Consider the following 23775-nt stretch of genomic DNA (forward strand, 5'->3'; position numbering starts at 1 on the left):
GGATAAAAGAGAAAGAGGGGGATTTGCTCTACCAAATTTAAAATTATATTATGAGGCGGAGTGCTTAATTTGGTTAAAAGATTGGATTACATTAGCAAGAACAGACATTTTGGTCCTTGAGATAGTTACAGATACGGGTGGCATGCCTATCTCAGATACAACAAGGCAAAAGTCCATAGAGCGTTCTCTAACCATACCCTTAGAAAAGCCCTATATAAAGTCTGGATTAAATATCAACCATTATTAGAACCACAGCCCCATGGTGGTTGTCCCCATTAAAAAATTAAATATGGAAAGTAATTGTAAGTTGTTACAGACAACTATTGTGGGAATATCAAGGCCAATTAAGGTTGAAACCGTCTGAGGAAATAAGACAATATTTATCAGATTGGCTTCAATATCACCAGCTAAACAGGCGTCTTTAATTTGGACATGAAAAGAGGCTTTGGTAAAGAGGAATCTAAATTACATACTGTATTGTTAAAAATAATAACAAATTGCTATCTAAAATTTATGACTTATTACTAGAGTGGGACTTGAAAGATGAAGTAGTAAAGCAGGTAATGGTCAAATAGGCAGAGGACATCAGCCATACGATTTACCTAGAACAGCAGGGGAGGCTTTGGCGAGTGGATATCATATTTACCGCCTGCTATACCATTAAAGGACACGGGTGGCGCTGTAGCCTAAACCACTGAGCCTAGGGCTTGCTGATCAGAAGGTCGGTGGTTTGAATCCCCACGAAGGGGTGAGCTCCCATTATTCGGTCCTAGCTCCTGCCCACCTAGCAGTTTGAAAGCACATCAAAGTGCAAGTAGATTAAATAGGTACCGCTCCGGTGGGAAGGTAAACGGTATTTTCGTGCGCTGCTCTGGTTCACCAGAAGCGGCTTAGTCATGCTGGCCACATGACCCAGAAGCTGTCTGCGGACAAACGCTGGCTCCTTTGGCCTATAGAGCGAGATGAGCGCCGCAACCCCAAAGTCGTCTGCGGCTGGACTTAACAGTCAGGGGTCCCTTTACCTTTGTTGTTGTTGTTCAGTCGTTCAGTCGTGTCCGACTCTTCGTGACCCCATGGACCAGAGCATGCCAGGCACGCCTATCCTTCACTGCCTCTCGCAGTTTGGCCAAACTCATGTTAGTAGCTTCAAGAACACTGTCCAACCATCTCATCCTCTGTCGTCCCCTTCTCCTTGCGCCCTCCATCTTTCCCAACATCAGTGTCTTTTCCAGGGAGTCTTCTCTTCTCATGAGGTGGCCAAAGTACTGGAGCCTCAACTTCAGGATCTGTCCTTCCAGTGAGCACTCAGGGCTGATTTCTTTAAGGATGGATAGGTTTGATCTTCTTGCAGTCCATGGGACTCTCAAGAGTCTCCTCCAGCACCAAAAGCATCAATTCTTCGGCGATCAGCCTTCTTTATGGTCCAGCTCTCACTTCCATACATTACTATACGGACCTTTGCCGGCAAGGTGATGTCTCTGCTTTTTAAGATGCTGTCTATGCTCCATGGACAAAGACAACAGGTATGATGACATAGCATGTTCTTATGCGAATTTTACAACTCGTCATTATGGGAAAGCTATTATTGTCTTTGACAGCTATGAAAACATCCCATCCATTAAAGATATGACTCACAAATGTCGGAAATCTATGTTCTCTAGCCCTGAAGTACACTTCTCTCCGCAAACTAAATTCATATCAAGACAACTTTCTTTCCAATGAAAGTAACAAACAGCGAATCATTCTTCTCATAGCTGAACATTTGAAGAGACAAGGATGCACTGTTGTACTAGGTGAAGGAGATGCTGATGTTGAAATTGTGAAGGCAGCTGGGGCATCACCTCAGTTCCAAACTACTACTGTGATTGGAGAAGATTCCGATTTATTGATTCTATTCCTGTACCATGCTAACCATCAAACAGAATTTAATTTGTATTTTCGTAGTGATAAACAAGGAAAAAAACCAAACCACACATTTGACATTATTACTTGTATTGCTGTGACAGCACATCCAGAATATTTGGGATAGGAAAAGGCAAATGTTTCAACAAACTTATCACAGATAATCGACTTCGTGAATTAGCATCGGCATTTTGTTTGAAAGATCAGTTACATATCAATATAGAAGATGCTGGTCAGAAGGCGATGGTTATACTTTTTGGTGGAAAAGTTGATGATACCCTTGGAACATTATGACATCACATACTAGTGGACAAAGTAACATCAGCAAACTCTTTCGTTGCACCAGAACGTCTACCACCAACTACATCTGCAACAAAATTCCATAGTTTTCGATCATATTACCAGATAATGGAATGGTCATGCCACAAAGAGTTTACGACCTAATGACTGGGGTTGGATGATAAAGGAGGAAAACCAGCTTTACCCTGTGATGTCAGACATGGCCCCTACACCTGAAAGTCTTTTGAAAGTTATCCACTGTAACTGCAGCACTGGTTGTTGTACATTCCGTTGCACGTGCAAAAAAAATAGTTTTCCATGTTCAACAGCTTGTGGTCAGTGCCAGACCATTGGCTGTGAAAATGTGTTGTTGATTGAACATTGTTCTGATATAGAAGATGATATGGATGACTAATGTCTGCTTTCGTTATTTGTAATACATAATAAAAGTTCTGGTTCAAGTGCCTTATTGTGACCTTGTTTCAATGTACCATTGCTTTCACTTTGTTGTTTTTAGCAAACATTTAAATACAGAAATTATGTAGCCTAATAACTAGATCAATGACAACTTTGTATTATTTTCCCTGACGTTTGGTAACAACAATTAAAAAACATAGGATACACACAATTCCAGCGTTTTTTTCTGTAGTTTGCCCGGACTAAACCTTGGGTCTCCAGCTGTTTTTGGACTACAGCTCCCATCATCCCTAGCTAATGGTGGGAGTTATAGGCCAAAACAGCTGGAGACCCAAGGTTGGGGAACACTGGTGTAGGGTGTCTATGTATTTCTTTTGGTCAATTTTGTATCAGTATTTGTTTGTTTATTTCATTTTCATTTTCTGTATCATTTATTAAGAAATAAAGAGGTATTTATCCCATGAGAGAGGATGTGAAGCTGATTCTCTTCCTGTTCCTAACTCTATCCTTGTCCGGATAGGCACACAGCTGGGCCATCAGCTGAAGCTGATGGCAGGCACTCAGCACCACTGTGGCCACCTGAGCCTCAAGTGACAGCAGAGGATCCAGGAGTACTCCCAAGCTACGTACCTGCTCCTTCAGAAGGAGTGTAACCCCCTCTAGAGCAGGTCACCTCCCAGCCTTCTGGTCTGGGGAACCACCCACCAACAGTGCCTCAGTCTTCTTTTTTATATAAATAATTTTTATTAAGTTTTACATACATTCTTTTAAACATCCAATAATATTAATCTCTTATACATATTTTTGACTTCCATCAACCACTTCTCAAGATTTTCAAATTTCCTAATTTCTTCTTGTATTTCCAACTTCACTACTACTTTTTATCACAATAATTGATTATTACCTTCCAAAATTATCTCCGTAATATTTCCTAAAATTAACCTTACAAAACTTCTTGCAAACCTACTAGCGTCTGGATGGAGTGAAGTTTGTTGGCTCTCATCCAGTCCATTACCCAGGCAAGACATCAGTCTAGCACTTCCACTGCTTCACCTGCAGTGTATCAACTTTTAAATCGCCTGAGATGTCATATTACAAAAGTAAAATATTGTAGTAAGAAGTTTAACCATTCAGACAATGTTCTTTCAGAGAATGGAGTGCTGGCCTGGTTTTGAATGGTGGTGTTTTCTAGCTGAAATGGATAAGATTGTCTATATTTCCCATGTTACATTCATTTCTGTTAGGTCCTGTTTCCAGTCCTCTTCCTTCCATGCGATGTTCAAATTAAGGAGAGTCAGGATATTCACCCTGTCACTTTTAGATGTCGCCTTATGCTGTATTTTGTCCACCTCCACTATTAGTCCACCTTCACTATTAGAGTGAAGAAAATCTCTTCACTATTAAGAGTGAAGAGAAAATCTCATGTATACTTAATATTAACATCACAAATGAGATCAGTAGCAGGCTTATAGGCCTTCTGGCCAGTGGCATAGGAAGGGCGGGGCATAGGGGCGTGGTGCCCCGGGTTCCAGACAGGGAGGGGGTGACACTCGGTAGCCCCTCCCCAAACCAAGCCCTGCTGCCCTGCACCTGTCCATACTGCTTTACAGATGGCTGGGGCAGCCCCACAACCCACCGCTCGCTCGGCGGCTCGCCCGGTCGCTGCGGGAGCAGCAGCACCGTCCCAGATGGACTGGGCATGCGCAGCATTTCCATGCATGCGCAGTCTGCCCGACGCCGTGACGTCATGATGCGTGTGGCGTGACATCATGATGCCCCGCCCCCAGGGGGTGCGTCCGCGCTGCCGCCCCGGGCAGCCAAACGTCTTCCTCCACTGCTGCTTCTGGCACCTTAATGTTTCCATGCTTGAGGTTTTGCAGTAACAATATTGATTTTCTTTCATATTCTACCTGTCCTTTAGCGCACAATGCCTTGATGAGATTCACTTTAACAGCAAAGTTGTTGAAAGCAATAATAATGTAAAAAAGAAGCAGCAATATCATGTCATTGGGAGGAGGGTTCTTTTGGGCAGGGGCCTAGATTCCTGTGGGGCAAGCTTATTAATTTCCACCTCTGGTGTTAATTTAGCTCACCATTTTAGAAAAACATCAATTAGTCCTTTTTGCTCCCCGCCCTCGTTCAATTAGACTGTGAACCCAGATATTATTTTGGTGTGCAGAGTTTTCCTGATCACCCAAGTTTACTAATAAAGCTCCTTGATGTTTAATTAAATCCTTAATTTCATCTGGATTGTGAGATCAATTATCAAATGCTTCTGAAGCTGTTTTTTCCTGTATTGGAGGGGTGGGATGTTAAAGCTGTGGTTTTATCGTCTAGGGTTTTGAAACTGCCCTGCCATTCTTGATAAGGTCAGCATGCAGGTTGGCAATCTTTGAAGGACCATTTTGTCATTTCCTCCTTTTTCCACCTTAGCTACCATGTTTAGAGATAGATTTGGGGCCATGCCTTTTCCAAAATGCATAGGAGAGGGTTAGAGAAGTAGGTAAGGTCACAATCCTTGCTCCCGGTCCCAGATGTGCTAGGCAGCATTGTAACAAATTTGAAGGTTCAATGGGGGGAGGGGAGTGCAGGAAGTTGAGCACTGCATTCACCCTGTTGCTACAGCAACTATTTAGTACAGGGGAGTACATTTTTAAAACACATATATAGTAGTTTGAAAAAGAGCATTATTCAGAACCAATTAATCTAGTAAATGAACAAATTAACAAACACTATTTCATTATGTAATAATACAGGACTCCTGAAATTGACTTACAGGGATTCCTTGCAGCCCCTGGTCACCTTTGAGTCCAGGTCTTCCTGGTGTTCCTGGCCACCCTGGGCTTCCTTTTTCTCCTCTGACTCCTGGTAATCCTGGAGCACCCGGAGAGCCTTGTGGCCCAGGGAGTCCTAAAACAGAAATGAAAAAGTTACCTATGGGCAATATTGTTATTTGAAGAAAACAAATGAGCCTGGCCAAATAATGGCTGACAATGCCTCCCTCTTCCCCAAGGTAAAACCAAAGAAGTGCCCAGGAGCAATAAAACACTTCAAAATCCAAAATGAATGTGACTTTCACAATTCCATTTCAATAATTTTGTGGAACCTGGGAACAAGAGCATTTGAAATCTACATCTATCTATTAACAAAAGATTCACTGATAAATTTTGTTTTCCAAATAACAATAATGTACCTAATGACACTCTTAAGCCATTTGTAATTAAAATAATAGAACCATAGAATTGTAGAGTAGGACATCTAGTCTAACTCCTTGCAATGCAGGAATCACATCAGAAGGTTCTTGTTTAGTCAGAATCTCCTTTCTGAAAGCTTGAAGCCATTGATTTGAGTCCTACCACCCAGACCAGAAGAAAACAAGATTCCATGTGGTAGCCCTTCAGATATTTAAAGATGGCTATCATGCTCCCCAGGTAATGTGGTTGCTGACCTTGAGCCAGACATCCTGGAGAGTGAAGTCAAATGGGCCTTAGAAAGCCTCGCTAACAACAAGGCCAGTGGAAGTGATGATATTCCAGCTGAACTATTTAAAATTTTAAAAGATGATGCTGTTAAGGTGCTACACTCAATATGCCAGCAAGTTTGGAAAACTCAGCAGTGGCCAGAGGATTGGAGAAGATCAGTCTACATCCCAATCCCAAAGAAGGGCAGTGCCAAAGAATGCTCCAACTACCGCACAATTGCGCTCATTTCTCACGCTAGCAAGGTTATGTTTAAAATTCTACAAGGCCGGCTTAAGCAGTATGTGGACCAAGAACTCCCAGAAGTGCAAGTTGGATTTCGAAGGGGCAGAGGAACCAGAGACCAAATTGCAAACATGCGCTGGATTATGGAGAAAGCTAGAAAGTTCCAGAAAAACATTTACTTCTGCTTCATTGACTACGCAAAAGCTTTTGACTGTGTTGACCACAGCAAACTATGGCAAGTTCTTAAAGAAATGGGAGTGTCTGATCACCTCATCTGTCTCCTGAGAAATCTCTATGTAGGACAAGAAGCTACAGTTAGAACTGGATATGGAACAACTGATTGGTTCAAAATTGGGAAAGGAGTATGACAAGGCTGTATATTGTCTCCCTGCTTATATGCAGAATTCATCATGCAAAAGGCTGGACTGGATGAATCCCAAGCCGGAATTAAGATTGCCAGAAGAAATATCAACAACCTCAGATATGCTGATGACACAACCTTGATGGCAAAAAGTGAGGAGGAATTAAAGAACCTTTTAATGAGGGTGAAAGAGGAGAGTGCAAAATATGGTCTGAAGCTCAACATCAAAAAAACTAAGATCATGGCCACTGGTCCCATCACCTCCTGCCAAATAGAAGGGGAAGAAATGGAGGCAGTGAGAGATTTCACTTACTTGGGTTCCACGATCACTGCAGATGGTGACAGCAGTCATGAAATTAGAAGACGCCTGCTTCTTGGGAGAAAAGCAATGACAAACCTAGACAGCATCTTAAAAAGCAGAGACATCACCTTGCCGACAAAGGTCCGTATTGTTATATGTACGGTTTTCCCAGTAGTGATGTATGGAAGTAAGAGCTGGACCATAAAGAAGGCTGATCACCGAAGAATTGATGCTTTTGAATTATGGTGCTGGAGGAGACTCTTGAGAGTCCCATGGACTGCAAGAAGATCAAACCTATCCATTCTGAAGGAAAGCAGCCCTGGGTGCTCACTGGAAGGACAGATCCTGAAGCTGAGGCTCCAATACTTTGGCCTCCTCATGAGAAGAGAAGACTCCCTGGAAAAGACCCTGATGTTGGGAAAGACTGAGGGCACAAGGAGAAGGGGACGACATCTCATCAATGGTTGGACAGTGTTCTCGAAGCTACCAAAATGAGTCTGACCAATCTGCTGGAGGCAGTGGAAGACAGGAGTTCCTGGCGTTCTCTGGTCCATGGGGTCACAAAGAGTCGGACACGACTAAACGACTAAACAATAACAACAAGCACATGTTCCAACTTGTCAACAACCTTCTTAAATTGTGGTGCCCAGAATTGGACACAGGACTCCAGGTGTGGTCTCACCAAGGAGGAATAGAGTGGGATCATGACTTCCCTTGATTGGTACACTAGACTTCCGTTAATACAGCCTGGAATATTATTAGCTTTTTTGTTGCTGCACCATACTGTTGACTCATGTCATGTGTATTTTTCACATGTACTACTAGTAAGCCAGGGGTCCCCCATCTTATATTTGGGCAGCTGGTTCTTTCTGTCTAAGTACAGAACCTTCCATCTGTCCCTACTGAAATTCATTTTGTTAACTTGGACCCAGTTCTCCCTATGTTAAGGTCATTTTGAATTCTGATTTTGTCTTCTGCAGCATTAGCTACTACTCCTTTGGTGTCATCTGCAAATTTGATGAGCATCCCCCCAATTCCTTCATCCAACGATGCATAATCAACATTTCCATTTTGGGAATAGACCAGCGTGAAAATCTTTCACTCATTTTTTTCCCCTTGAATAAGTACTGTTGGACGATCATTGTACATTAATTGTTCATTAAGTTTGTAAAAACACATACAGGTACAGTTGTACCTTGGAAGTCGAACAGAATCTTTTCTGGAAGTCTGTTTGACTGCCAAAACGTTCAAAAACCAAAGCACGGCTTCTGATCTTCTGCAGAAAAATCCTGCAGCCAATGGGAAATGTGGAAGCCCTGTTGGACATTCAGCTCTCAAAAACAGTTTGCAAACCGGAACAGTCACTTCTGGGTTTGCAACATTTGGAAGTCAAAACGTTTGGGAACTAAGCTGTTCGACTTACAAGGTACAACTGTATGTTGTCTACAAATACTCTTACCTTGAAGCCCAGGTCGGCCTTGAGGCCCTCGGTCACCCTTAGGTCCCTCTCCAATTTTGCCTGGTAATCCAGGAACACCTGGTTGGCCTGAAGGACCCTGAGGGCCAGCAAATCCTGCTTCTCCCTTTGTACCAGGAATCCCTGGACTTCCTGGGGAGCCAGGGGAGCCCACATCTCCTTTTGCACCTAAGATTTAAAATGACAATCATTTAGGAAACTCGTTATCTTAGGCATATGAAGTGTGGAGACTAGTAAATGTCTGGAACTGAGTCATCTAAACTGTAGTTGGTCAGGACCAAGAAAAAAAGATGGAAGGCTTAAGAGATGCCATTTAACTGGAAACCTGTTTTGGGGATGGGGAAACAGTTTAACTGTGTGTGTGTGTGTGTGTAACTGTGCTCTGATAACCATAGATGCTTTTGCTTTCAATGCATTAGCCAGTGTTATCGCTCTACAGAGAAAGCTGCCTGTTCTGTTGTTTGTAGCTCTGAAACAGACCTCTTCAAAGAAAAAGATAACTTTATCAAAGTTTGTCTAGATGTCATCTGAGGAGTCCCTTACACCCTGTGATTCTTGGTTGAGAGGTTTGTTGAGGAGAGGGTGAACAAAACAAGCAGAAATGCTAGAGATTGTCATGCTTTTGTTTTTTTATTGTGTCATGTACTTCTGAGTTTTTATGTTAAGAGCCTGAGGGCCCTGCTCCTGCCTCTATCCACCTGGCCCAGGGTGGGGCTTGACAGGTTTTATAAGGACTGCTCCTTTATATCCTTTTAAATTCTTTTTTTTGTGTGTTTTAACTGTTTTTAACTGGGTTGTAAGGGTACTTGGTGGGATGTGCCTGGGAAGAGAGGAGCTGGGGAGAGCAGGGGGAGGCCCAATTTCATCCAGCAGAGCTTTTCTGGATTGTACCGGCCATTTACAGGCTGGCCCAAAGGAGGTGATAGAACCAATGACAGCTTGCTGTGTCTTGTTTGCAAAGCATTTTGAGGATAAAATCACTTGCATTCACCAAGATCTTGACTCTGCTGTTATAGCAAATGAATCTTATGGGGTGGCCACAGTACAGTCTAGTCCTGTTGCGTTGGGTAAGTTTCAGTTGGTAAGGCTCAAGGAAGTGGGCAAGGTGCTCGGATCAGTCAGGGCAAACATTTGTGCTCTAGACCCTTGCCCCTCTTGGCTGATAAAAACCAGCAGGGAGAGAACAGTTGGCTGGGCCAGGGAGGTGATCAATGCCTCTTGATGAGAGGGGGAGGTCCCTGTCTGTTTGAAGGAGGCCGTGGTAAAGCTGCTTCTTAAAAAATCTTCCCTGGATTCGGAAAACCTAACTAATTACCAGCCAGTTGCTCATCTCCCTTTCCTGGTCAGGTTCTGGAGCGAGTGGTCACGGACCAGATCCAGGTGCTTTGGGAAGAAACTGATTTTCCATTTCAATTGGGGTTTAGGTATGGTTTTGGCACAGAAACTGCTTTCGTCACCCTGTATTACCTTGTTGAGAGAGAGACAAGGAAAACAAGTCCCTGTTAATTCTTCTCAACCTCTCAGCAGCTTTTGATACGGTTGACCATGGTATTCTTCTGGAGCGCTTTGCGGTGATTCCAGTCCTACTTGGAGGGTGTTATTTGGGGAGTGCTTTACAGCCCCGTGGAACCTTCAATGTGGGTTCCGCAGGGCTCAGTCCTATCCCCCACGTGGCAAGGTAGCTCGCTGGAGCAAGACGGTTTGAGCATATTACACCGATCCTGGTCCAATTAGTTTCTGGGCCCAATTCAATGTGCTGGCTTTGACCTATAAAGCTTTAAACAACTTAGGACCATAATACCTCTAGGACTGCCTCTTTCCATATGAACCTACCTGGACCCTGAGATCATCTTCTGAGGTCCTCCTTCATGTGCCTCCTCCTCGAGAAGTCCAGAGGGTGGCAAAATGAGAATAGGCCTTCTCTGCAGTAGCTCCCCATCTGTGGAATGCTCTCCCCAGGGACGTTTGCCTCGCGCTTTGATTATACACCTTTAGGTGCCAGGCAAAAATGTGCCTTTTTAACCAGACCTTTGGTTGATCTATTTGACATCCTATACCCTTTTAAAATGTGGCTCTTTTCTGGTTGTTGTTGTGTTATTGGGTTGTTGTTTTTATTTTGATTATATATACGTACTGTGGTTTTTATGTTGATCTTTTCTGTGAACTGCCCTGAGACGTCTGGGTATAGGGCGGTATATAAATTCAATAAATAATAATAATCATAAACCACCTTGTGATCCTTAGATGAAAGGCAGTGTAATAATAATAATAATAATAATAATAATAATAATAATGCCGCTGGCAAAGTGGTTAATGGCCCTTCTTTGTTTAAGGAGCTGTCTGTCAATGAAGTCCGCTACACTTAAGACCAGCTGCAGTGGATCATACCCGAAAACGCTTGAATTGTTCAGTGGCACAGAAGGTGCACATGCTTGGTGGCCGGGTGATTCCGCATCCCACTTTAGTTTACAGCAAGATGGCACTGTTTCGAGATGATGGCGTACATTTTTCTTATTGGGGAAATGATATCTGGTTGGCTGACATAACAGAGGGCATGAGGTATTGGCTGCAGTTGTGAGGGTATTTGGTGGGAGCCTGTGGGAGCCTTTGGGCTCTTGTGGCGGTAAGGCACTGGGTGACCTCATGTTAGGGGAGGGGAGGGGAGGCCATTGCCTGCCCCTCCAAGCTTAAGGGTATTCTGTTAAAGGAATCCGGGGGTGTGGATCTCGTCTGAAGCCCGGGGTGGGGCTAGGGCCATGCCACGACCACTTCGGGAAACTAGGGGGAGCTCGAGTTGTTTCGCATCGACGTGGCTTCCCTTACCAGTCGTTTACCCTTACCAGACTTCCTGCGCAGCGGGCAGGAGTCAGATATAGTCTGGTCTATCTGATGCCTAAGCCAATTACCACTCACATTCTGTAACCAATAAAGTTGTGGCCAAAATTTGCCCAATAATATTAACCGTATATTCTGTGTCCTGGTGTCTTTATTCATCTTCGGGGGGGGGGGTGTTGAGGGGTCTCGACATGCAAAAGGCAATTATGGAAGGAGAGAATGGTTTGGGAATGCAGCTCAGCTTTCCTTCCTCCCTTGCTTGGGGGGTGAATATGAAAAAATAATAGCCAGCCTCATCTTGGAGGTGGAGGTGGAGGTGGAAAGACACAGAAGCCTGATCTTGCTTTCTGTGAGCATCCAGTGCTATGGTATTGGGAAGGACTTCTCGAAATAAATCACAACACTCCATATATCACAAAGACACCACAGTCCCCAGTTACAGTCACTCTAAGGAAATCAAACCCAAGGTATGTGCTGGTACCCCTTAAATTTCTCATCAATTGAGGATCACAGTGTGTGTAAAAATCAACAAGGGGTGGAGTACTCAGGTGTCATTGGTGTGTTTATTTCTTTGATTCATTTTTGCTTTTTTATATCCTACTTTTCCTTCAAGGAGCTTGATGAGGCGTACATGGCTCCTCCCACTCTCCATGTACAGTAGGTTAGGCTGAGAGTTGCCCAAGGTCACCCAGGGAACTTCATGGTTGAATGGAGATTTGGACCCTGGTCTCCCAGGTCCTAATCCAACACCCACAACTAACCCTATACCACAGCAACTCAACATACCAACCACTGCTTTGGCAACTTGTTCTATTTACAAAGCTGATCCTGCCAAGAGTCTCACAGAACCTATTCATGTCCCAGCTTTCCAGACAGCAATCTGCCTTTTAAAATTAGTCAGGCATTATCTTCAATTGTGTCAACGCATGCACACTCTATGAAACAATTCCCAATTTTATGATGACACATCAGCCTAATAAATATATCATATTTTAGTTTTGCATGTAACTGGTTCTTTATTTGGCTGTACTCTTTACATGAGATGTTATTTATATTACCTCGTTCTCCCTTTGCACCTGGAAGTCCAGGAAGTCCTCTACCAGGAATACCTGTAAGATGAAGATAGTAGCACCGAGGTAAGGCAATTTAAATGTTCTCCATAAATTAAATCTCAAAGCCCCTGATGCTGGTTCACACATTAGAAATGAACTATTATCCTGGAACTTTATCCCAGAACACTATTGTGGTCTCTCCTCTTTTCCTTCAAATCCTTTCTAAAAACTAGCTTCTGTGTTGTCTGTTGAACCTTATTCTGGCTCCACACAGATGTTGGCAACACAACCAAGAACGGCTGTAATCCTATAGAGCAGTTTTTCAGGGTTTCAGGCATGTGTCACTGCCCTATCTGGAGTTGAATTTGGGACCATTTGTATGCAGAAGCAGATTCTCTACTGTACTGCAGAGCCAGGGCTCTTCTTCATGGGGAAAAAACCATAAAGTTCTTTGATGTAGCAGTTGGCTAATGACATTAAAAGTATCCTAAATTAAATGCTGTAGAGAGAGCAGTTTTAACTTGACATTACTCATAGTGCTTCTGTTAATGAGACAGGTCATATTATCATTTAATAGCAAGAACCATTTCCCCTCCATTCCAAATACATGCCATGCTATTGTACGGCACCAATGCTCAATTGTAGAGAATAAGGAGGAAAACATTAAGGACAGAAGGAGGAACCTAGGAATGAGTGATACAGACAAGATTTAGGAACTGCAGCCTCACATACAAAAGCTGTTTTATGTGACTGAGAGCAAGGTATAAGGATCTATCACCCACCCACCCCAATCCTGCTGGGTTCTTAAACTGAGCAAACTGTAGTAATTAGGGTGGGAAGAAGTTGGGAATTCTATTTCTCCAGCTTATATTACTGTGTTAGACTTTCACAGTGTCTTTCACAGTGCCTTTTCCTCTTCAATATGATGTCACTTTTTGTAGGCCACAAGTTTTGCCTGGACACAGCATGGGTAGGGGGAGAATCGGGGAGCATTATGGAACTCATATTTCTCTCTGGGGACTGAGAGAGCAGAAGGCAGGTAACCAGGGGCAGAATACAAGGAAATAGATCTGAGTGAAAAATGAGGCCATGGAAGGTGTGTGTATTCTGCAGCTGCAGACAGAGGTGGTTTTGTGGCAGCACAACCGATTCAACCACACTGGGTGCTATGCTGCAGGGGGCACCACAACAAAGCTGTGGAACGGAGTGCCAGAGGTGGTGGGGCAAGCAGACTTTTAGTGTCACACAGGGTGCTGTTGAAATTTGAGAACCCAAAGTGTGTCACTGCTACAGGGGAAAGCTCCAGAGTTGAGGGGAATGAACATAGGAGCAGAGGTAATAATACATTAGAGCTCCTTTCAATTGCTGGCTCGACCTAAGTAGGGGACAGAAGAGAGAAAGAAAACCCTCCTTCAGCTGGGTTGGAGTTCATAAAAGGTACCAAGAAGACTTGGGGTGGTGCCAGTGGTGGAGCTTCATACTCTGGCACCGGGGGGGGGGGGGCGGGCGAGCAGGCGGGGGCGGGGCTAGTGCGCATCCTGGGGACATGGCGTGCTGTCCGCAGGGGTATGGCGCAAGTCCTGGGGGTGTGGCATGCCACCTGTGGGGGCGGGGCACCCAGCGCAGGCAGGGGGACAGCCACGATGGCACCCCACCAGGATCGCGCTGCTGGGGGCAGTGCGCTCCCCCCGCGCTCCTCTTCCTCCGCCAGTGGGTAGTGCATTAATTTAGGTGACAATTCCCAACTGCCACAAAGGAAGATGTCAGCTGCCCTGGAAACTCTATTAGAAGTAGAAATAATAGCATGAACAGTGAAATAACAACCCAGAATTCAACCTGCCAAAGATAATCTTTCTAAATAAGGACGTGTGCATACAAGTTTCTGTGGCAGTTTTATTTAATTTCATTTTTGCACATTTTGCCAAGGACAAAACCATTTCAATAATCATTTTGCCACATGAATCACTGCTATGGGGTTTATCATATCCCTATATAGTCAAGCTCTAGCTGTCCATAGCTGTCAATTTCCCCCCTTTTTAAAGGGAAATTCCCTTATTCCGAATAGGATTCCTTGCAAGAAAAGGGAAAAGTTGACAGCTATGGCTGTCCATCCCTAAAAATTGAAGAGCTATTTTGTGGCCATGTACACAGGTCCCCTGGGTAAAGGGTACTTTCATTTGAACAGTTAAAAATAATTGCATTTGCAGTGTACATACTGAGCAGCATGCACAATCTAGAGGAAGTTAATTGTGTTTAAATTTTCTAGATTGCCCCTAGAATCTGGACAATTCACTGGGTATCCTGCCATCCCTCAGGATATTGGCAGGGCTAAAACATCAATCTTCACTTGCTTAAAAATATATATTAAGAATTGTTTAAAGTATATGATCAGGCATCTACTGTAGTAAAAATATTACATACTAGAAGAAAAAGAAAAGAAATATCTCACCTGGGTCACCCTTTGCACCAGGTGAGCCTGGGATTCCATCATGTCCTGGCTGGCCCCTTTCTCCAGGAGCACCTGGGGGACCTTCAGGCCCAAGGTCACCTGCAAAAGATAAACAGACAAATTTTGAGGAACAAAATGGTGGAATAGTGGAAACAGCTGGTGCAGAATTCAATGGGCAGGCTGCTCACTGGGGCATGTATCCTGGCCAGATTCAAAATGCTGGTTTTGACTTATAAAGGCGTAATGGCTCAGGATTGCAACACTTCAAGGACCACCCCTCCCCATATGAACCGAGCTGGGGCTTTTCTGCCATGGCTCCCAAATGGTGGGATGCTCTCCCTAGCGAAGCTTGCCCGTCACCTCCATTTCATACCTTTAGGCACCAAGTGGAAACATTATTATTTGCCCAGGGTTTTGGCTGATTAAAAAATCTATGGCCTTTTAAATGTGTCAGGGTGTGTGAGTTATTGGTTTTTAAAATTAATTTTATGTTAAGTGTTTTTATACTGTAAACCTCCGAGTTATCTTTGGATAAAGGATAGTGTGGGGCACCTCAACATTTCTGTGGCATAGCTGTGTGTGATTTTTAAAACCACCAATTTCAAGTTGTTCCTAACATCCCTGGGGTTTTACCTAGCACCCTCAGATTACTTTCAGGAGTTTCCTGTGCACTGAGGCTTCAAAGTGCTCTCCAAAATGTTCCATTCACTTCCTCTGTGCACCTTCTGGGTGACGTTTTGGGAACTGGTGATGATGTCTTCTGAAGCTGAAGACTAATGATTACTGGTGATAGTTGCCAAAGGTACCACAGTGGGAAACAGACAGAAGAAAAATGGGCAAGCAGTTAGCAAAAGCAGGTCAGCAGTCAGCTGGGAATTAACTAGCACTACTTTGCTGTAGAGTTCCAGAAAAACATTTACTTCTGCTTCATTGACTACGCAAAAGCTTTTGACTGTGTCGGCCACAGCAAACTATGGCAAGTTCTTAAAGAAATGGGAGTGCCTGATCACCTCATCCGTCTCCTGAGAAATCTCTATGTGGGACAAGAAGCTACAGTTAGAATTGGATATGGAATAACTGATTGGTTCAAAATTGGGAAAGGAGTACGACAAGGCTGTATATTGTCTCCCTGCTATTTAACTTATATGCAGAATTCATCGTGCGAATGGCTGGGCTGGATGAATCCCAAGCCGGAATTAAGATTGCCGGAAAAAATATCAACAACCTCAGATACGCTGATGATACAACCTTGATGGCAGAAAGTGAAGAGGAATTAAAGAACTTTTTAATGAGGGTGAAAGAGGAGAGTGCAAAATATGGTCTGAAGCTCAACATAAAAAAACTAAGATCATGGCCACTGGTCCCATCACCTCCTGGCAAATAGAAGGGGAAGAAATGGAGGCAGTGAGAGATTTCACTTTCTTGGGTTCCATGATCACTGCAGATGGTGACAGCAGTCACGAAATTAGAAGACGCCTGCTTCTTGGGAGAAAAGCAATGACAAACCTAGACAGCATCTTAAAAAGCAAAGACATCACCTTGCCGACGAAGGTCCGTATAGTTAAAGCTATGGTTTTCCCAGTAGTAATGTACGGAAGTGAGAGCTGGACCATAAAGAAGGCTGATCGCCGAAGAATTGATGCTTTTGAATTATGGTGCTGGAGGAGACTCTTGAGAGTCCCATGGACTGCAAGAAGATCAGACCTATCCATCCTTAAAGAAATCAGCCCTGAGTGTTCACTGGAAGGACAGATCCTGAAGTTGAGGCTCCAGTACTTTGGCCACCTCATGAGAAGAGAAGACTCCCTGGAAAAGACCCTGTTGTTGGGAAAGATGGAGGGCACAAGGAGAAGGGGGCGACAGAGGACGAGGTGGTTGGACAGTGTTCTCGAAGCTACTAACATGAGTCTGACAAACTGTGGGAGGCAGTGGAAGACAGGAGTGCCTGGCGTGCTCTGGTCCATGGGGTCACGAAGAGTCGGACTGAACAACAGCAATCCAAGTCTTGTGGAGTCTCCAGCTTGAGCCCTGCATGGAGCTGCCCAGAGTGCTACTGCCTTTCCTTGCAATTATGAGAATGTGCTGGTCATCTACTGAAGCACCTGATTATCATCTTATCCACTTTTTAAGGCTCTTAGGAGTTATTAAATTTGTTCCCAATATGGGCTAATATGGTCCAGAATTATGTTATATAAAGCCAGAACTGCAACACAGAATAGTTCTATAAGCTGGGTTGCAAAGCTTGGCTTTCTTTTTTTAGCAAAGTCACTTAAATAAGGCAGCTGAAATCCAGAGTGAAAAGAAATTCTGATAACGCTTTACTGATGGAATTGAACAAAAATATTGTATAATTTTAAGAGAAAGAAACAGGAAAGCCTGAAATAAGAAAGACAGAACCTCCCTAAGTGCAGCTCAAACATACAGAGAGAAACACCTCATTTACCCCATTAGCTGGTTTATTTAAAACAGAATTCACTCTTAAATTATACAATGAATTATCTCTGTTGCTGCACTTCTAACATATTTGTCAAATTATCTTTTTGCCTTCTAATTTTAAAAATCCACATGCCCTTAACATCCATTAAAAAAAATAAAAAATATGCTGCGTAAATCACAAAGAGTAACTATTATGTTGCTGTTTTTTAGAGTGAAATAGCAATTTTGACTTCAAAAATATGATTTATTTACCTTTTTCTCCTTTTAAGCCAGGAAAACCATCTAAGCCTGGTAATCCCTTTCCACCTTTTTCACCTGGGATTCCAGGAATACCTTTATAATAAAGAAGCATAAGGTTTTAGTATTATCAGCTGAGTACTTACTAGGCTTAGCTTTATCATAAAACGCTGAAAGAGGCTTTGGATCACTTACCTGGAGAACCCTGAAGACCTGGTAGCCCTTTGGCACCTGGGGAGCCAGGGATGCCTGGAATTCCTGGAACACCTCTTTCACCTTTCCCTCCAGGCCCGCCTGGAATACCTGTCCTTCCAGGGTCTCCCTGTAGGGTAGAAAAATGAACAGTAAATTCTGCATGTACAGTTAGCATGCCAGCTGCCTCTCCACTACAAACCAACCTGGATGAAGAACTAGGAGGATCCTCATCAAATGTGCAGATGACACCAAACTGGGAGGATTCAAAATGACCTTAAAAGAACGGAGAACTAGGCCAAAACTAACAACAAAATGTACTTCACTTGGGAAAATTGGATGGGTGACACATGTGAAAAGGATTGAGGTGTCTCAGCAGACCACAGTGTGATGCAGCAGTAAAAAAGCTAATGCTATTCTAGGCTGCATCAACATAAATATACAGGTAGTGTCCAGATCAAGGGAAGTAGTAGTGCTGCTCTGTTCTACCTTGGTCACACTATACTGGGTCCTGGGTCCAGTTCTGGGCAACACAGTCAGAGGTGGAGCCAGCTGCTCTGGCACCTGGAGTGGCGGGGGTGGGGCTAGCCGCCCGTGGGGGTGGGGATAGCGTCCCAGGGGGTTGTGCCAGCAGCAGCAAGCGTCCCAAGGGGGATGCTGCCTGCAGCAATGTCACACACCCCCAGGATGACACCCAGGACGCACTGCACCCCCCGCACCCCCTTTCTCCACCAGTGAACACAGTGGTGACAAACTGGAACGTGTGCAGAGGAGGACAACCAATATAATAAAAGGTGTGGAAACTATGACATGAGGAATGTTTCAGGGAGTTGGGTACATTTACAGTGAGGGGGGGAAAGTATTTGATCCCCTGCTAATTTGCCCGTTTGCCCCCTGATGAAGAATGACCAGTCCATAACTTTAATGGTAGTTTTATTGTAGCTGTGAGACACAGGATAACAAGAAAACCCCTAGAAACCCAGAAGGCAAAAGTCAGAGATTGATGTGCATTATAATGAGTGAAATAAGTATTTGATCCCTTTGCAAAAGATGACTTAGTACTTGGTGGCAAAACCCTTGCTGGCAATGACAGAGGTCAGACGTTTCTTGTAGTTGGCCACTGGGTTTGCACACATCTCAGGAGGTATTTTGTCCCATTCCTCTTTGCAGATCCTCTCCAAGTCAGTAAGATTTCGAGGCTGATGTGTAGCTACTCGAACCTTCAGCTCCCTCCACAGATTTTCAATGGGATTGAGGTCTGGAGACTGGCTAGGCCGCCCCAGGACCTAAATGTGCTTCTTCTTGAGCCACTCCTTTGTTGCCTTGATCATGTGTTTTGGGTCATTGTCATGCTGGAATACCCACCCTTGACCCATTTTCAATGCCCTGGCTGAGGGAAGGAGGTGCTCACCCAAGATTTGACGACACATGGTCACATCCATCGTCCCTTTGATGCGGTGAATGTGTCCTGTCCCCTTAGCAAAAAAACACCCACCAAGCATAATATGTCCCCCTCCATGTTTGACGGTGGGGATGGTGTTCTTGGGGTCGTAGGCAGCATTCCTCCTCCTCCAAACACGGCAAGTTGAGTTGATGCTAAAGAGCTCAATTTTGGTCTCATCTGACTACAATACTTTCACCCAGTTCTCCTCTGGGTCATTCACACGTGCACTGACAAACTGTAGATGGGCCTGTACATGTGCTGTCTTGAGCAAGGGGACCTTGCAGGCTCTGCAAGATATCAGTCCTTCACGGTGTAGTGTTACCAACTGTTTTCATGGTGACTATGGTCCCAGCTGCCCTGAGATCATTGACAAATTCCCCCCGTGTAGTTCTGGGCTGCTTCATCACTGTTCTCATGATCATTGCAACTCCATGAGATGAGATCTTGCATTGAGGCCCAGACCAAGGGAGGCTGACAGTTATTTTGTATTTCTTCCATTTGCGAATTATTGTACCAACTGTTGTCACCTTCTCACCAAGCAGCTTGGCAATAGTCTTGTAGCCCAGTCCAGCCTTGTGCAGGTCTACAATCTTGTCCCTGACATCCTTGGACAGCTCTTTGGTCTTGGTCATGGTGGCTACTTTCGAATCTGCTGGATTGATTGCTTCTGTCGACAGGTGTCTTTTGTACAGGTACTGTAACGAGCTGGGACTACAGGTAAGACCTCTCCCTTACAGCAGGTGCTCCTAATCTCAGCTTGTTACATACAGTGAAGATACCAGGTAGCCTGACATCTGGCTGGTTGATAGGGGATTAAATACTTATTTCACTCATTATAATGCACATCAATCTCTGACTTTTGTCTTCTGGGTTTCTGGGGGTTTTCCTGTTATTCTGTCTCTCACAGCTACAATAAACCTACCATTAAAATTATGAACTGGTCATTTCTTTGTCAGAGGACAAATGGGCAAATTTAGCAAGGGATCAAATACTCCCCCCCCCCTCACCGTAGCCTGGAGAAGAGGAGGCTGACAAGTGATATGACAGACATCTTCAAATATCTGAAGGACTATCACTTGGAAGATAAAGGAAGCTTTTTCTTTTTTTTTTGGTAACATCGTTTTTTATTACTTTTCCTCTTTAAACTGTTTAACATGGTTGCACTGAGATATATCTTTGTTTACATTAGAGCCTATGACAAAAAATTACATAAAATTAAAAATAAAACAACAATAAACACTCAGATAAATGCAAGCTTGTTTTCTGCTGCTCCAGAGAATAGGATTAAAATTACAAGAAAAGAGATTCTGACCAAACATTAGGAAGGACCATATGGAAGTAAGCAGAATGGACTCCCTTGGAACCAATGAGGGAGGTGGTTATGTTTAGCCTGGAAAAGAGATTTCAGACATCTCAAGGGCTGTCACACGGAAGAGGAAGAGGGGACAAGCTTTTTTCTCCTGCTCCAGAGGGCAGGACTAGAGCCAATGGTTTCAAGTTACATAAAAGGAGATTCCAACTAAATATCAGGAAGAACTTTCTGGTGCAGGTAGGTAGCTGTGTTGGTCTGATGTGGTTGAAATAGATAAAAAAAAAACTTGTCCAGTAGCACCTTAAAGACCAACTAAGTTTGTTCTGGGTATAAGCTTTCGTATCTGAATAAATGTGCATGCACACGAAAGCTGGTTTCTAAGGTGCTACTGGACAATTTTTTATTTTTTATTTTATTTATTTCAACTTTCTGGTGGTAAGAGCTGTTTGACAGTGGGAAGTTGGAGACTCTCCTTCATTGGAGGTTTCTAAACAAAGGTGGATGGCTGTTTGCCAGGGATGCTTTAGCAGGGACTCCTTCATTGCAGTGGGCTGGACTAGACCTTGGGGTCCCTTCCAACTCTACAATTCTATGAAACCATCCTTGGGAACAAGTGATTTATGCAGCTGAGAAATAGGGTGGATCGGTGCTGCTTAACCCTTCGACCATGAATTATCCTGAAGTTTCTCCTGAGGACAGAAGGAGGTCTATGCTCTTGGTGGAAAGGAGGACACAGAAGTGAAAAGAACTAAATTTTGCATGTTCATAAAGGCTAGTGCCTTTTAAATTTCTGGCCACATCAGCTCCTGGGAACCAGCACCCCCTGGCCAACCCCAGAGGCACCATTCGCCTGGGGAGCTTGTAGCCAGGGCTGCTGCAACAAAGAGCCACACAAGCCTTTGGGAGGCAGAAAAGCAAGAGGAGGGAGGGAAGGAAAGAGGGACAGAGTCTAGTGTTGCCTGCAGCACCCCTGACTAGCATTCAAGGCACCCCAGGGTGCCATGGCACACTGGTTGAAAACCGCTGAGTTAGATCAATACTTCGACTTGGGAGAAGGCAGCTTCCAATGCAAATGTCCTTTTTTCCTCAACAATTGTTTTGAAGACAGCCTGTACTCTTGCACATCAGTCTTAGGCCTTGGAATTAGAAAGAGATGCATTGTGCAAAGTAACTTTTACATTGTTTAGGATATTAAACAACTGTGGATGGATACCTTCTCACCAGGAGCCCCGGGGAAGCCAATTCCTGGAAGCCCAGCCTGCCCTTTTTCACCTTTCACACCTTTTGCTCCAGGTAACCCATGTTTCCCTGCCTCACCAGGAAGGCCTTGCACACCCTTTTCTCCTGATGGTCCTAAAAATAAAAGTTTGGATTATATTATATTTTTCTTTCTTAAAAGTAACATAATGTGTTAAAACTAATCTGAACATTTTGGTTACTGGGAAATGGGTGGAAAGTCAGCTGATGCATAATTCCAAATGGCCAAAGTTAATATTACCTGGGAGACCCATTTCTCCTATGGACCCTTTCTGTCCAGGAGCTCCTGGTTCACCCTGGTATCCTGGAGGGCCTAGGTCCCCTTTTGGCCCTAAAATGGAAAGGGGGTATTAAAAAATATACTGAACAACATGACTCATTAAAATACAATGTAAGGTGCCTGCCAGATTATGAAAGAGCCCAGCAATGATATAAAAGCAGAACTGTAATTAGTAGTCACACCCAGAGGCTTCACATTAGTGATAAAAAGAAAGTCAGAGTTTCATACCTGCTTGTCCAGGTAGACCAGGCTCCCCATCCTTCCCTGCCATTCCTGGTGTGCCAGGATCCCCTGCAGCTCCCTTCTCTCCTAACGGCCCCAGTTGTCCTAGAAAGCATAAAAACATTGCTTCGTGTCATGGTTCCCTTTCCACCACATCTGAAGTTGTGTGCCACATATGTGTGTGAGAATCACTCTGAGAATAGCATGACAAATCAGCTGATATGAATGTAGTTATTCTACTACTATACTAAATAAATAATTAGTTAATACAGAATACAGAACTGAACTACAGCTTGACCTCATTAGGATTTAAATCTAAATTTCAGTTTTCAACACTAATACTGAGCAACAAAACATGTGAAATGACAGCAGAGGCACAGGTATCTCTAAGTACCGGTATGTCCATGGTGCCTTTTTCTCATTTTTAATGGATTCAGGGAGTGGGAGCTTTGAGACAAGGAACACATAGAGCAGAATTTCTTATATAGATAGGATAAAAGCAGGAATGGCCTGACTTTTTGAAATAAAAAGCAAGTATTTCATTATATCCTCCCTTGTTGTATGTCTTGTTTCCCAGGATTTGCAACATAAATTGTTTTTAATTGATTTTAACATATTTTTTTATATTGTAACCCACCTTGAGACTGCTGTGGCAAGTAGCATTATTTTAACAAAAACACATTTTCATAAGCTGGGAGAAGTGATCAGTAAGTATGTCTTATCCATTTCTATGTACATCTGAGGGGCTTTCTATTTTCCTGTGTGAATGCATGCTGCTGCCATCTGCTTGCCTGGATTCAGTTTATCCGCAACATTAGGGGTTCTGGTCATTCACTTTCATATTCAAGAATGCAGTATTGGCCTCAGTTGCTAATAAAGGTAAAGTAAAAGGTAATGGACACCTGGACAGTTAAGACCAGTCAAAGGCGACAATGGGGTTGTGGTGCTCATCTCGTTTCTGGCAAAGGGAGCCGGGGTTTGTCCACAGACAGCTTTCCTGGTCATGTGGCCAGAATGACTAAACCGCTTCTGGTGCAAAGGGACACCATGATGGAAACCAGAGCAGCACACGGAAATGCCGTTTACCTTCCCACCACAGCGGTACTTATTTATCTACTTGCACTGTTATGCTTTTGAACCGCTAGGTTGGCAGGAGCTGGGACAAAGCAATGGGAGCTCACCCCGCCACTGGGATTTGAAGTGCCAACCTTCTGATCGGCAAGCACAAGAGGCTCGGTGGTTTAGACCACAGTGCCACCTGCATCCCTAGTTGCTAATGTATGATGCAGAAATGAGAAGACAATTAGCAGTGTTTTTTAGCTCCTGTACAAAGCAAAGAGACATCTACTTAACACAGAAGTGGTATGCTGTCTAAAGAAAAATCATTTAAAGAAAATAAATGTCCTTGAAACTGTAGGGCAACAAGTGACTCTGAAACATTTTGCAAAACAGTTCTATGGATCTGGAAAGAGGTAAAATGGAAATTTGATTATCTGTAACGTTACCCTCCCCAGGGATCCTGGAGGGCAGTAACGTGACTGGGGTGGCTTTTCCCACCGGTCAGTCAGGCAGGGTGCAAAGTGAGGATCCTCAGAGCAATCTTGCCTAAGGTTACCAG

The 23775-nt window shown here is 43.8% G+C and overlaps 1 protein-coding gene across 1 annotated transcript in view; it reads right to left on the bottom strand.

Annotated features, from left to right (window-relative positions):
- COL4A1 (collagen type IV alpha 1 chain) overlaps nt 1-23775 on the bottom strand; it is a 170746-nt gene that overhangs the window by 26743 nt on the left and 120228 nt on the right. The window contains exons 35-43 of the mRNA XM_033145547.1: nt 22164-22262; nt 21897-21986; nt 21612-21751; nt 17646-17772; nt 17466-17546; nt 14778-14876; nt 12335-12385; nt 8424-8609; nt 5375-5508 (exon numbers count right to left, since the gene is read on the bottom strand). Coding sequence (XP_033001438.1) covers nt 5375-5508; nt 8424-8609; nt 12335-12385; nt 14778-14876; nt 17466-17546; nt 17646-17772; nt 21612-21751; nt 21897-21986; nt 22164-22262 — 1007 coding nt within the window. The remainder of the gene's footprint in view (nt 1-5374; nt 5509-8423; nt 8610-12334; nt 12386-14777; nt 14877-17465; nt 17547-17645; nt 17773-21611; nt 21752-21896; nt 21987-22163; nt 22263-23775) is intronic.

This window comes from Lacerta agilis, chromosome 3 (assembly GCF_009819535.1).
Source record: "Lacerta agilis isolate rLacAgi1 chromosome 3, rLacAgi1.pri, whole genome shotgun sequence".
NCBI classification, from domain to species: domain Eukaryota; kingdom Metazoa; phylum Chordata; class Lepidosauria; order Squamata; family Lacertidae; genus Lacerta; species Lacerta agilis.